General features: G+C 38.6%; 1 protein-coding gene across 1 annotated transcript; it reads left to right on the top strand.

Annotated features, from left to right (window-relative positions):
- The first annotated feature begins 1591 nt into the window (after positions 1-1591).
- LOC105049754 (small ribosomal subunit protein eS25) lies at positions 1592-6022 on the top strand. Its single transcript, XM_010929497.4, has 4 exons — positions 1592-1749; positions 1844-1918; positions 2145-2279; positions 5619-6022. The coding sequence occupies exons 1-4, from the start codon at positions 1747-1749 to the stop codon at positions 5730-5732; spliced, it is 327 nt and encodes a 108-aa protein (XP_010927799.1). The 5' UTR covers positions 1592-1746; the 3' UTR covers positions 5733-6022.
- Positions 6023-13219: the final 7197 nt, after the last annotated feature.

The following is a 13219-nucleotide window of genomic DNA, read 5'->3' as shown; positions in this document are numbered from 1 at the left end:
TTGCCAGCGGATGGGAGAATCGCCCGATATCCATTGCAGGAGGTGGAGCAGGATCGTGGCCGTTATTGTGGCCTGCCAGGGGGTAGTGGAACTGTGTGGAATCCGCCACAGGAAGTGGAGCAGAGCTGCGACGGTTACTGCGGCCTGTCAGGGAGTGATGGAGCTGCACGGAATCTGCCACAGGAAGTGGAGCAAAGCCGCGACGGTTACTGCGGCCTGTCAGGGAGTGCAGATCCATCGGCTGAAGCCCGGAAGTGGTCGGAGCTGATGACGGAGTTCGACTCCCGTAGGAGTCCGGACGGAGTCCTCTGCAACTAAAGTCAGGTGGAAAGTTCGGCTCTCGTGGGAGTCCGGACGGATCTTACCGGCAATCGGAGTTAGCGATGGAGCCCGGTTCTTGTGGGAGTCCGGGCGGAGTCCCCCTTGCGGTTGAAGTTGTCGTCGGAGTCCGGCTCTCGTAGGAGTCCGGACGAAGTCTGTCTGCAGCCGTTGGAGTCGAGGACGAAGCCCAGCTCCCGTAGGAGTCCGGGCGGAGTCTTCCTGCAATCAAAGTTAACGGCGAAGTCCGGCTCCCGTAGGAGTCCGGACGGGGCTTACCAGCAGTTGATGTCGAGGACGGAGCCCGGCTCCTGTAGGAGTCCGGGCGGAGTCAACTTGAGGTCGGAGTTGTCGGCGGAGTCCGGCTCCCGTAGGAGTCCGGACGAAGTCTGTCTGCAGCCGTTAGAGTCGAGGACGAAGCCCGGCTCCCGTAGGAGTCCGGGCGGAGTCTTCCTGAAATCAAAGTTAAAGGCGAAGTCCGGCTCCCGTAGGAGTCCGGACGGAGCTTACCAGCAGTTGATGTCGAGGACGGAGCCCGGCTCCCGTAGGAGTCCGGGCGGAGTCAACTAGAGGTCGGAGTTGTCGGCGGAGTCCGGCTCCTGTAGGAGTCCGAACGAAGTCTGTCTGCAGCCGTTGGAGTCAAGGACGAAGTCCGGCTCCCGTAGGAGTCCGGGCGGAGTCTTCCTGAAATCAAAGTTAAAGGCAAAGTCCGGCTCCCGTAGGAGTCCGGACGGGGCTTACCAGCAGTTGATGTCAAGGACGGAGCCCGGCTCCCGTAGGAGTCCGGGCGGAGTCAACTTGAGGTCGGAGTTGTCGGTGGAGTCCGGACGAAGTCTGTCTGCAGCCGTTGGAGTCGAGGACGAAGCCCGGCTCCCGTAGGAGTCCGGGCGGAGTCTTCCTTTGAGGTCGGCATTGCGGGCGGAATCGTTGATTCTGTTGAGGACTTCGGCTGTGGGTATTTTATACCCAACATTTATTATTTTTATATTAAATTTATAAATAAATTAGAATTTAAATTATTTAGATAAATAATTTTTTTTTTATATTACTTAGAAAAAGTACTCGCAATGGAACTCTATCTACATTAATTGAGCTAGTTAAGTCTAAGGTAATCTTTGCCCGACTACTAAAACACTAGCTAAATTTGAGCTGGCGCCAAATTGTTGTTTCATGATTTTCCTCTTTGGTTCCGCTGAGTCATGATTTGCATCGTGATCAGAGGTTGGATATAATATTGAAGCTGATTTCAACGGTCAAGATCTTTTTCCTCGTGGAGCACCACTACCTAAACCCTAACCCTAACCCTAACCCTCGAAACTATATCGAGCTTTTGGCCGAGAACCTTTTCTCCAGAGTCGGCAGCTTCCCTTCGTCGCGAGGCCTCAAATCCCGAAACCCGGGTTGTAGGATTCACCCTTCCAGCACGAGATGGTACTCTACTGATTTCTACTTCAATGGCGTCTCTTTTAACCTTCTCCTTTTGATTTCCGTTCGCTTTATCTCTTCTCCATTCTCTCGCTCGCAGGCGCCGAAGAAGGACAAGGCCCCGCCGCCGGCCTCGAAGCCCGCCAAGTCCGGCGGAGGAAAGCAGAAGAAGAAGGTAAACTCCATTCAGTTAGGGTTAGGGTTAGGGTTTGTGGGGATTATTCCCCCATGGTATTTGATGATTTATGGCTGTTTTGGATCTGTTCTTGGGATTTGTTCGTGAAAAATTGTTTTCCTTTTGGATTTTCGTTTCAATTTATTTATTTTTTTAATGAAGGATCGACTTTTGCATCTGTAGCTGAAGATGTGGATCTAAGGAGTTGTTAGGGTTTTGAATGCAGAAATGGAGCAAGGGAAAGCAGAAGGAGAAGGTGAACAACGCGGTTCTCTTCGATCAGGCCAGCTACGATAAAATGCTCTCTGAGGTGCCCAAGTACAAGCAGATCACTCCCTCGGTGTTGTCGGAGAGATTGAGGGTATCTATGCTACTCAACTCCCTTCTTTTTATGTTTCATTCCTTGTTAGATGTTTTATTTTTTCGTTAATTAATTTATTTTTTCGTGAAGCTGAATCGCCCATACTTGATCTAGTGTTAGCTACCTCATCTTGTTGACTATATGTTTGTTGTGAATTCTTGGAACGGCCTCTTAATATCAGCAATTAGCGTACAAGAAAAAGTATAATCACTAACTGGATTATTATATTTTTTTAGATTTATTATGTCTTCATTTGGGCCTTTACACTTACGAGCATGGTTAGCTATGAGCATAAATTAGATATTCTTTTCACTAATTTTATGGCTTGTGATTCATGGAATGTCTGCATTATTCGGGAATGCCTGTATGTCAAAAAGATTGGCATTACCGCAAGAGTTGCAGCTTTTTTTTTTTTTACTGGACTTCTCGAGGCAAGGTTTTAGAAGCATCATTTCTCTTGTCTTTTGTTACCTCTTATCTCTTACTATATTCAGTAGGAACCCCTGAGCATCTGTTGCTGGTTCAATGGTCTCATGTGATGGCACACAAGGAAAGATAAGGAGTAAGTAAGAGAAAAGCTACCCAATTGATAATTACAGGATGATTCCAAGAAAGGAAAAGTACCAACAAAAAATTAGCTTAAATTAGCTTTTCACGTGCGATCACATGTTACATGCTAGTTCCATAGAAGGAGAAGCTCCTCCTGCTGGTGTCAGTATAAACATACACTATTAATTCCTGCATGTAAAGTGTGGTATTTGGTGTTTAATACTTTAAATTCTTGTTTGATGCTATTCGAAAGAGTGGTGGTAAAATGTTTAGTTTCTGGCTTGAGAGTTGTGCTGATGTGCATATAATTGATTTTTTAACAAGCAATTGCAATAATGATTTAAAAACATCATGATAATCGAAGAGATTCACTACTAATTTATATCAGGAAGGTTGGTACGTGGTTTATTCTTGCTGGTGCAGTTGATAGAAAGTTTTGAAAACCTGAAAATTTTCACATGAAATTTTATGCTAGCATGATTTAGATTTGGATTTTTTAATTGACATGGAACATAAGATAGAAAAACTTGAAAAAAGCAAGTAACGTACTCATTTTGCAATCTGGTTGAGGATTGTTTTGTTCTTGTATCAATATTAAAAGCACTGATATGATTTCTTCACCGGTCAACTTCAGTTTTATTAAGACATTCATAGACCTTTATTTCTTAGTTCCTTAGTAGCAGAAAGCTTCTAAGGTAAGGTACCTACTTCAAAACTCCTTGAAAAGCTCAAGCCTGCGCCTAATACCTCTGTGCTTCCTTGCCCAAAATGCTTTAAGAATATCCATTTCCTTGTAGCTGCACTTGTTCCCATCTCACACTTGCTCCCGATTTTAGCTACTAGGCTTAATATTCCCTTGCTACACCTCTTCTTCTCTCTCCTACTATGTGAACCTTTTCTCGCCTATTCTTTAATTATGTGGTTTGTATTTGGCTTTTATGCTCCATTCTATAATTATATGGCCCCTCTTCTTCTGCAGTCTTCTTATGAATAATTGGATCTTCCCCTCCCTCATATCTCACATGAGCCCTCTCGCTTCCATTATCTAATTGTGTATTTGGTGTTTCTTTCTCTCTTTATCTTATGTTCTCAATCATGTGTAGGGTTGAAATCGGATTAGATATCAGTATATCATATCCATATTTGTTTTGTTTGATGAATACGGATATGTAACAAATATTAGTTTGATACAAAAATTCATGTCCATATTTAATTTAAATGGATACAAATACCAATCGGATATTGAAAGCATAGACCTAAATATGGATACAAGTCGGATAACTAAACTTTATGGCCATAGAATTGAAGATATTACTATGTGGATGGTAAATCAAGTTAATAGTATATTAATACGGTATATATTTTCCTTGAAAGTTCATGAATACTATATTGGCCGTTTGGTTAGGGATAATCTGGCATGGAAAAATGATTTTCATGTCAGATTACCATGTTTGGTATAAAAAAGAGAAGAAAGAGATGGTAAAAAAGTTGGTGGGTCCCATGCTTATTTTTTGAGAGAGAAGGTAAAATAAAACTATGGAGGGTTGGTATTTGATAAATTTTTGAGTGGCAGTAATCCATATTTGACAAAAATACTCCAACAAAGCTACATATGTAATTATTAAATTTGTTCTGATATCTTTCCAAATTCATTCAATAAAGAACTTTTGTAAAAAAATTAAGATGGAGATGGTATTATGTAAAGGGCTATGTGATTATACTCATTATATAAAAACTAATTAGAGATGACAATGCTATCCTAGTATTAAAAAGTTATTTTATGTTTAAGAATTTATTTGTAAATTTGGCCATATTCCTGTGTAGATTTACCTCCAACCAAACTTAATAATCTTTTTTCAATGTCATTTTTTGGAGTAATTTTTCTACCAACCAAACATAGTAAAAGTAGTTATTTTCCTCCATAATTATTTTTTTAAATAAATAATTTTCAAAAATCATCAGATTGCCCTGTAGTCTAACATACCTTAACCAAACGGACCCTATAAATTAAATATGGTTACAAGTAGCTTCGGATATTCGGATACGGATCGGATGGTTGTCTATCTATATTCATATTCATTTTTCTATGACGTATATAGATATGGATGCAAATATTAGTTGAATACTCAAATTTCTATCCATATCCGAATATATTCGGATATGAAAATTGATCTAAACAGATAATGTCCAATCCACTTCCACCCCTAGTCATATGATATATATTTTGTATCTCCTTTCCATTCTTATTTATGCGCACAGTCAGGTAGCTGTATCATATAGCTTGCATGGATGTGCACTTGTGTGAGTCCTATGGTGTCCGAATGCCTAATTTGGTTAAAATCTGATGACACCGGCGAGATTCAGATGTTCATGTTATTCGTGTATTTGAAGCTCTCGGGGGACCATGATGATTAATTATGGTTGTCTTTTACATGTAATGCTATGGTGTTGGTTTCAATTTGTGATCTTTATGATATCACATTATCTTTGTTCACGCTTACTCTCTCCATGCAGCAATAATCCGAATTATTCAATGCTCAGTATTGACAGAGTGGCACCTTTTACTGGTATTATTCATTCATTGCATATTGATGACCACCTTGTTCATTGTATCACCAACATCATATAGCATTCATTGCAGAAATAAAAATTAATCTTCTTGTATCATTTAACTTCTATTTTTACTTTTTGGGATATTTTTTATCCTGATTTTTTGACTAATGCAATTCCCTGAAGTAGAATTTTCTGTTTGTGTATTTATTTTAAGATTCATATTGTTCTTTTTTCCAGATCAATGGATCGCTGGCCAGAAGGGCTATCAAGGATTTAATGGCTAGGGGTTCCATCAGGATGGTATCAGCACATGCCAGTCAGCAGATCTACACTAGAGCAACCAATACCTAAAGGGGTTTTCCTTGTATTAGTGTTTTAGGATGAGTACCATGAGGTTCCATTGGGTGGGTTTCTGGTTTCCTTTTCCGGGTGAAGACTGACTTGATTTTGTGATGCTTCCTTAGAGTAGAAAAGTTTTTGTTATGGAGTCGAATTTTGTTATTAGCTACTCACCTTTGATTAACATGCTGTTGGTGGTTAAACATCACTTATATTCTGATAATTTGACTTGATCTAGTATGGTGTTTCTTTTTAAGACAATAAATAGATGGAGATACAGAGATGTAGCCTTTCTTCAGTAATACACGGCCTATAGCAACCACCGGCTTAGATCAAATCTAATCTGGTCTATATTATCAATCAATGCATGGTGTAAAACAATAGCTTGGAAGCTTAATTGCTGATCTGTTGTTTTTGGGATGTAAATTTTATATGTGTGATGAGCAGTAAATTTGTTGGATTTTAACGTGGGAGGAGATTAATTTGCTCCTGTAAACAGTGGAAAATAGTGATGAAGACAATGAAAGGGAGAAGCAAAGAGGAGATTGTAGGATTTCAAGATCTCACATACAAATTTTGAGGTCGCGTTTTTTTTTTTTTTTTGTTAGGGATGGAGTATTCATACAGGTCTCATATGAGTATAAACAAAAAGATCCGAAAACTAAGTATCACGGGGAGGTCCTGGTGCAGCCCCCATCTCCATCCAAAATGCTTCTTCAGAATGGTTGGTTACATAGGAGACAATCTAATTTCAAGGTCATTCTTTTCTTTTCTTTTTTTTTTTTTCTTTGGTGGGAATGGAGTATGTCTAATGTGAGAACAACCAAAAAGGTCAAAAAAAACAGAATATCACGGAGAGGTCTCAGTGCAGCCCCGTGTCAGTCCAAAATGTTTAACCATCTAAGAAGAGATCACACTTTTCAGCCCCAGCAGTTGGCATTTATCTCCCTAAATCAAATCTAATGAATTATTAATTCTATTACAATAAGGACTCCTAGAAAAAAAAAAAAAAGGAAACCAAATAGCCAACTGAACTATTATTTTCAATTGACTAGTTACCTCATAGTTAGGCTCATTAAGATTGCTCAATTTAGATACAACCTGAAACTAAAAGAAATTAAATTATTCCAGTAGGTCTTAATTATTGCTCGTCTCGTCCTCCACGATCGATTGCATGTTTTAATTTGCCTTTTGCTCTTAATCCAGATACAGACCTCATATAAAGTGTTGCCTTTCTTGCTATTTTTGATTGCTTCTGAGCTCACTGATGGGATGGTTTGAGTCTAAATCTATTTTTTCATGGATAAACAATGTGTTAGGCGGATTTGGGTTGTATCTTTCACATGAAAGAATGATTTTTCTTCTTTCGCATTGTTAATCATTAGATTGTGCAATATATGATTCGAGATTTGTGCAGATAGGTAGGCTCGTCCTTGGGACCGAAGCAATATACAGAACAGTGATTATGACTCCTGGAACTATTACAGGATTAATAGAAACTTGAGACATTGACCTCTACTTCAAAGGCTGCATCAACATCTTCTTTAGACACAATCTCCTCGACAGGTGGAGGCGACTTTTTCTCAATCCTCAACCCTCAAGATCTGTCAGCTGCTGCACTCTTCTTTCGAACGGCCAACTTCTCAATTGAGTGGCCCACCTCACTTTTGTGATATTCACAACTTTCATTTTAATCCAAATTGTAAGGGCGTGCATCAGAATATGGAGGCACTATAGTGATATACCCAGCAAAGATTAGGGATTCAAAAATCATCTTCATTAGTATCCACACATCACATACCCTTGGCCTCATATCTTGTGAAGAAAGTCCATCCAAAGCGTTTACAGTTGCACTGCCTTTCCCATCATGATTAGAAAGCGGGTTTTCAGTCACACTCGGTTGACCTTCTTGAGGTTTTCATTTTATCCACCCAGCATCCATCGTGTCCTGGATCCTGTTCTTCAGGGGAGGACATTTGTCAGTGGAGTGCCCTATTGCCTTAGCCTGGGTATGAATCCCATCTCGAAATAGAGATCCTATTAAATACGCACCCTTGCCAGCGTAGCGGTTCAGTTCCTATTGATGAGACCTAGGAGTAGTTTGAAAGAAAATATAGATCCGATGTCGATTCGAAAGTCATTTCTCGAGTAAGATCTTGAATGATGGAGTCGGATTCTTTAACAGCTGATTCGATTTTCATGTACCATCTTTCCAGGATATAATATTAGAGTGCTTTGGATCTGTGAAATATGCGATCTATTGATTAATAACGTCATGGAAAAAGATCAATCATTCATGCAATTTTGCATGAAAGATACAATCCCCGAACTTGTGTTAGCTCGTGCATTGTGTTAAGATGTTGCCTTCATACAACCATGGTGGTCCCAATAAATTGCGAGCGGTGAATATAGAAACTACATCACATAACACCTCGGTATAGACATTTCCAACTGAAAAAGTAATCTAATATTGCTATTTCATAGCAACACCATCGTGGTCATCGGTCATGCCAACTGATAGGGGTGTTCTTGTGCTCCATCTTGCAGTTCAGCTTTTCCCTTGGCATGTTACGTGTTTAAGGATATTACATCTCTGCCAATCATGATTAATGAAACTTGTTTCACTTCTAGTGTCTCCTCCCAATTGTGGCATGATACAAGGGATCTTTTCTTTCCTCCGACCGTTACATGGGTAGTGCGAATCTCTTCTTCATTCTCAGTTGTATCTCTCAAGACTTGTTTCGACCACCATCACTTTTTTGTCTGAGGACTCGTATTTAACATACGCCCTAGTCCTCCCAAATTGTAACACCTGATGCTCTCTTTCTTGACACAATCTTCTCGATTTTTGGGAGTTATCTCCACATTGGATGATCTAGTTTCTTTGCTCACATCAAGTTTGTGGAGTACAGGATTTTAGGAGCTTCAGGAGAGGTTTGGACCTTGTTCACATTGCATAGCCTATCAAATAAAAAGAAAAAAATTTATAAGCCCATAAACAATTGGCATTAAAAGATTCAAATATTCGAGCCAAGATTTTTCAAACACAATATAGCGCACACAAGTCCACATTAGTAGCTTCACTGGTGATTGATATGGGATATTAGTTTGTCTCAGTTATGATTCAGGAGGATTACTGAACTTAACGTGGATCATTTTGCCTACTGCGGATAGGACTGGATAGGATCCATGAGTAATACTGCTGCATCGAGAAGCCAATTTGAAAGCTAAACTTCTAGAGGCCTTAACTTGATCATGCGAAATTTGATTTTAATGATCTATTTTTTTATTTTTGAAATCGGACAGTCGTCCAAGATCTACGACATAATGCTATTCTATTAAGGGGATGGTGCCCCTAGCGATCAGGATGAAATTACTTCATCTGGATCTTGAAACAAGCCGCTCAACCTAATTTTTTTTTTTAAATAAGATTTTGACTCAGCATAGTTGTCAATCAAAAAAAAATCTGACAGAGCGATAACAGACAGAGTTAATATAGAAATCAAGATCTATCTCCCGAAGAACTTTAGCTTTTGCTAGATTATTTTTATTAGACACGTCTATTTTAAGTAAAAGAGTTTTATTAGAATTAGAAGAGGAATCCAACCCAATTTTTATAAGAGCGGACTTTGTTATTATAAATAGAGGATATGTACCTCATTTTTAATCAATCAAAAAGAGAGAGAGAAAAAAAGACACTTAAGCCCTATTTTTGAAAATTCTTCTCTTTTTCTATCTTTTTTTTAAAGATCCGAGTTGAGTAGATTAAAGAAAATCTTCCTTCTCCTCAGTTGGATTATGTTAAGATCGATATTCACTATACCTTGATAAAGCACCGACTTACTTGCCTTGGTTCCTATCGAGCCAAGGTATTAGATTGAGATTCTCAACGATCGTTACATGTCGGGCAGTTATCATATTCAACTCGCACTCAACATATACTCTAAATCCAATGTGATGATGGCTTAGCCCATCCATATAAGACAGAAACAGTATGATTCTCTCAACCACTCTTGCCTCCTTTGGTGAGATGACCAACCACCCCCATCTATATGTTAGAAATTTAGAGTTGATTGATTTACGCAGTGGAAGGATAAAATAAAATTTTGAGGTTGATATGTAGCAGAATAAAAATATTTTTTAGATTATTGAATGACACGAGATCTCATCTCGAATCAACTCCAGATCTCTCATAGTTGTTAAGATTAAAATAAAAAAAAAAATCAGATTGTCACTTTGCATGGATAGTTCTTCACTACGATCTGATGATCGTGGATGTCTTTAGGTTCCTTTGAAGCTGCACAAAGTTCCAGCCTCTACAGGTACCCACATAAGATCATCGTCTGATCAAAGTATCTGATTTATCGAGGTGCTATCTCTATTGTAGAGATCCTCTTTGATGATAGATTTATTTTTTTCTCTTTGCTGAAAATCCTTCTTAAGGATTTCAGCCTTTCCTCTTCGCAAATTATACTTCACATGCGAACAGATCAAGAACCTTTCATGATCTTTTTATTGATTTTCTTCTTAAGGAAATCTAGCACCTCAACCTTCTTGATTTTCTTCTCAAGAAAATCCAGCATCTCTTTTTCTTCCTTTCCCTTTGGCGTGTGTGCCCAACTCTTAGGCGTGCAAAGGAGAAGCATCCAACTACTTGGGCGCGTGCAAGAAAGAGGATGAGAGGTTTTCAAGGTGTGAGGCTTTTGTATGCTAGAGAGAATTCCTTCCACACCAACACGTTGAACCACTCTAAGCTATGAACCTCTTCTCAAGAGGCACGTGAAATACTTTAGGGCCTGGGATAGAGTCCAAAGGGTGAAGGACTCTTGGGGTCTGGTTTCTTTTTAGGTGTAAAGATGAGGGCGCACAACTCTAAGGCCATTCCTCCTTCTCTCAAGGTGAATTGAAGAGGCTTAAGGCAGAAGAACTCTTGGGGTGCTGGTTTATTAGGCATGGAACACTTCCGTATTATGTTTTGAGTGTGAAACCAATTTCCCCAATAGGTGGGACGCCAACATAAGGAGAGGAGTCCAACAGATAAAACACCTCCATGCGTGTATAGTCCCCATGGCAACCAACTCTTGGGCATACAAGACTCCTTCTTAATGACTCTAATGGGGCACCTCTATTTGGAAAGATCAGCATGCAAAGAAGAGGGGTGGCGCCATATCATGAAAGGAGTTCTGCTCATTAATCATCTTTATGGATAGAGTCCCAAGGGACTAGAACTTTGATCAAATTAAAATTCTTGTCTCATAAGGAGTCTAATTGCTTTTGGGTTTGATCATATCAACTCTTTGATATGTCAAATTAAATCCAACCATCTGACCAAATTAAAATCAATCGTGTGATAATTAAGTTCTTTTTTGTATATGAGTTATTGATTATTGAATAAAGTTATTCTGATATTTTTCATCATAAAGTTACATCTTTTTGAACTCTTGTACTGTGATGAAGTCCTTAGAACTATGCTAGTGTACGATAAAGAGAGAATTTATCGTATAGTTCTTAAACATATTCGCAACTAAATAATACGTCATTACAGGATGATGACGTTTATCAAGTGGAGATCGTTGTGTGCCATATAGATTGGTTGTCATCTTAACCAAATAGTATGGTGACACTGGTATGGCATACAGATGAGATATAAGAGTGTATCGTCACTAAACAAGTGACTCACCTGCTGAGCGTTTTACTATCAAGAGCTGCTCGTGAAATACATGGATATAAGTATCCTTTAGACCTGAGATCATTATAGTGACTTGCAAGCAACTCACTGTACTTTGGTACCGGACTATCTAAATTTCTAATGCAGTGACGGAAGACTACTGGGTACAGTCAAGTACATGCGAAGTCTGTGTGTGGATTAAGATGTGATTGACCCCTCCAGATTATTGGAGTTGATATATCACTATATTTTAATTTAGCAAAATCTTAATTAAGGTAATCCATGAGATAGATTTGAAAGGTTGAAATACAATGTGGATGAAGCAATCTCGATTGACAGTTAATCTGAGACCATCCTAAAGCATCCAGGGTCAAAAAGATGAATTATGCGGTAACCATGTGTATGGATTCGAAAATATTTTTTTATGATAATTTGACCTATCTGGATATTGAAAATCATTATTAGATGGTATCTCGATTAGTATAAAAATTAATTCCTGTGCTACCGACTTAGTGTTTGAACCTATAGAGTCATGCACATAAGTCAGACAAAATAAGAACGAATTGACCTATGTTTATATGTCCAATTTGAAAGTACTTAACTTAATTGAATATATAAATCAACTTAATTAAGAATTAAGTTATAGATCAAATGGGATTGAAGAGTTGACTATGTCTAGCTAGCACTACATATGAGGTTCAGGTTCGATCTCGGAGAAGAATAATTTCTGATCTATGATCCATGGAGCATATGAAAGATTGAATTTAAGTGTTGATTAATTTTAGATTAGATCTAAATTAATTAAGCTTAGTTGGATCCAAAATTCAAGTTAGACTGAGTACAAAACTCCTAAAGAGTTTGGGATTGATAGTCTTTCGAAATTATTTCGAACCAGCTTCGAATTGGATTCAAAATGGATCCGTTTTGATGAGATATGAGAATTTTCACTTACACTGGGATTCTCCTCTCATGTGGGCTGACCAACACCTAGAATGGTACTGGTTTGGGGCATCCCATATGGGTGAGGGAGTGGGCGCAAATTGATTATCATATATGATAGCAATTCTATCTCATGTAAGAATCCTTTCATGAGTATTGAACTGATTCAAATCAGATTTGAGTTAGGATTCCTATACTTATTAGGTCATGAGAATCATCTATAAATAGAGAGGGTTTCTACCTATGGATGCATAAAAATAAATCAGATTGAGAGAAGAGAGAAAGAGAGAGAGGCGTGAGAAGAGAGAGAGGTCCCTTCTTCTCCTTGACCCTCTCCTCTTATGGCCGCCCCTCTTCCCTTGGATGTGGATCCATCTTGGGCATCCCATCTGCTGGTGTGAGGTGTCACACCAGTACATCTCTTTCCTCATTTGATTGGATTATGAAGATAATTAGATTAGAGTTCATCCTACTTTCCCACGGCATCTGACGTGCATGTGAAGTAGATGGTCTACATATTCAGGCCTCCACGAAGGTTTATATTAAATTATTTGAGATTTGATCATTAGTTTCACTACTAATCAGATAAAAATTTAATTTTTAATCATATAGATGAATAAAAAAATTTTCAGATGCAACTTGGGCTTTTTGAAGAGAAACTGTTTTCCTTTCCTTCAATTGGTATCAGAGCAGGCCTGAAATATATCATGCATAACTAAATTTTTTGGGATTAATTACAAAAGATGTAATTAATATTTTTTATGAGATATTAAATTTGATTTAAATCTATTTACATAAAATTTTTAATTTGATTTTGATCAGATTAGAGGTGCCTAATCAATGGTTGATTGAAGTTGTTATAAGTTTGTTATAACAGAATTCTGCTGTTGCT

Source organism: Elaeis guineensis, chromosome 8 (genome assembly GCF_000442705.2).
Source record: "Elaeis guineensis isolate ETL-2024a chromosome 8, EG11, whole genome shotgun sequence".
In the NCBI taxonomy this organism is placed as follows: Eukaryota; Viridiplantae; Streptophyta; class Magnoliopsida; order Arecales; family Arecaceae; genus Elaeis; species Elaeis guineensis.
The sequence above is the reverse complement of the archived record's forward strand: the minus strand, read 5'-3'. Positions and strand labels throughout refer to the sequence as shown.

Bases quoted from the DNA above. Each gene is read 5' to 3' on its own strand.
- LOC105049754 (XM_010929497.4), top strand. The intron at 1,919-2,144 runs GTAAACTCCATT...TTTTGAATGCAG, and splicing joins GAGGAAAGCAGAAGAAGAAG to AAATGGAGCAAGGGAAAGCA. The intron at 2,280-5,618 runs GTATCTATGCTA...TCTTTTTTCCAG, and splicing joins TGTTGTCGGAGAGATTGAGG to ATCAATGGATCGCTGGCCAG.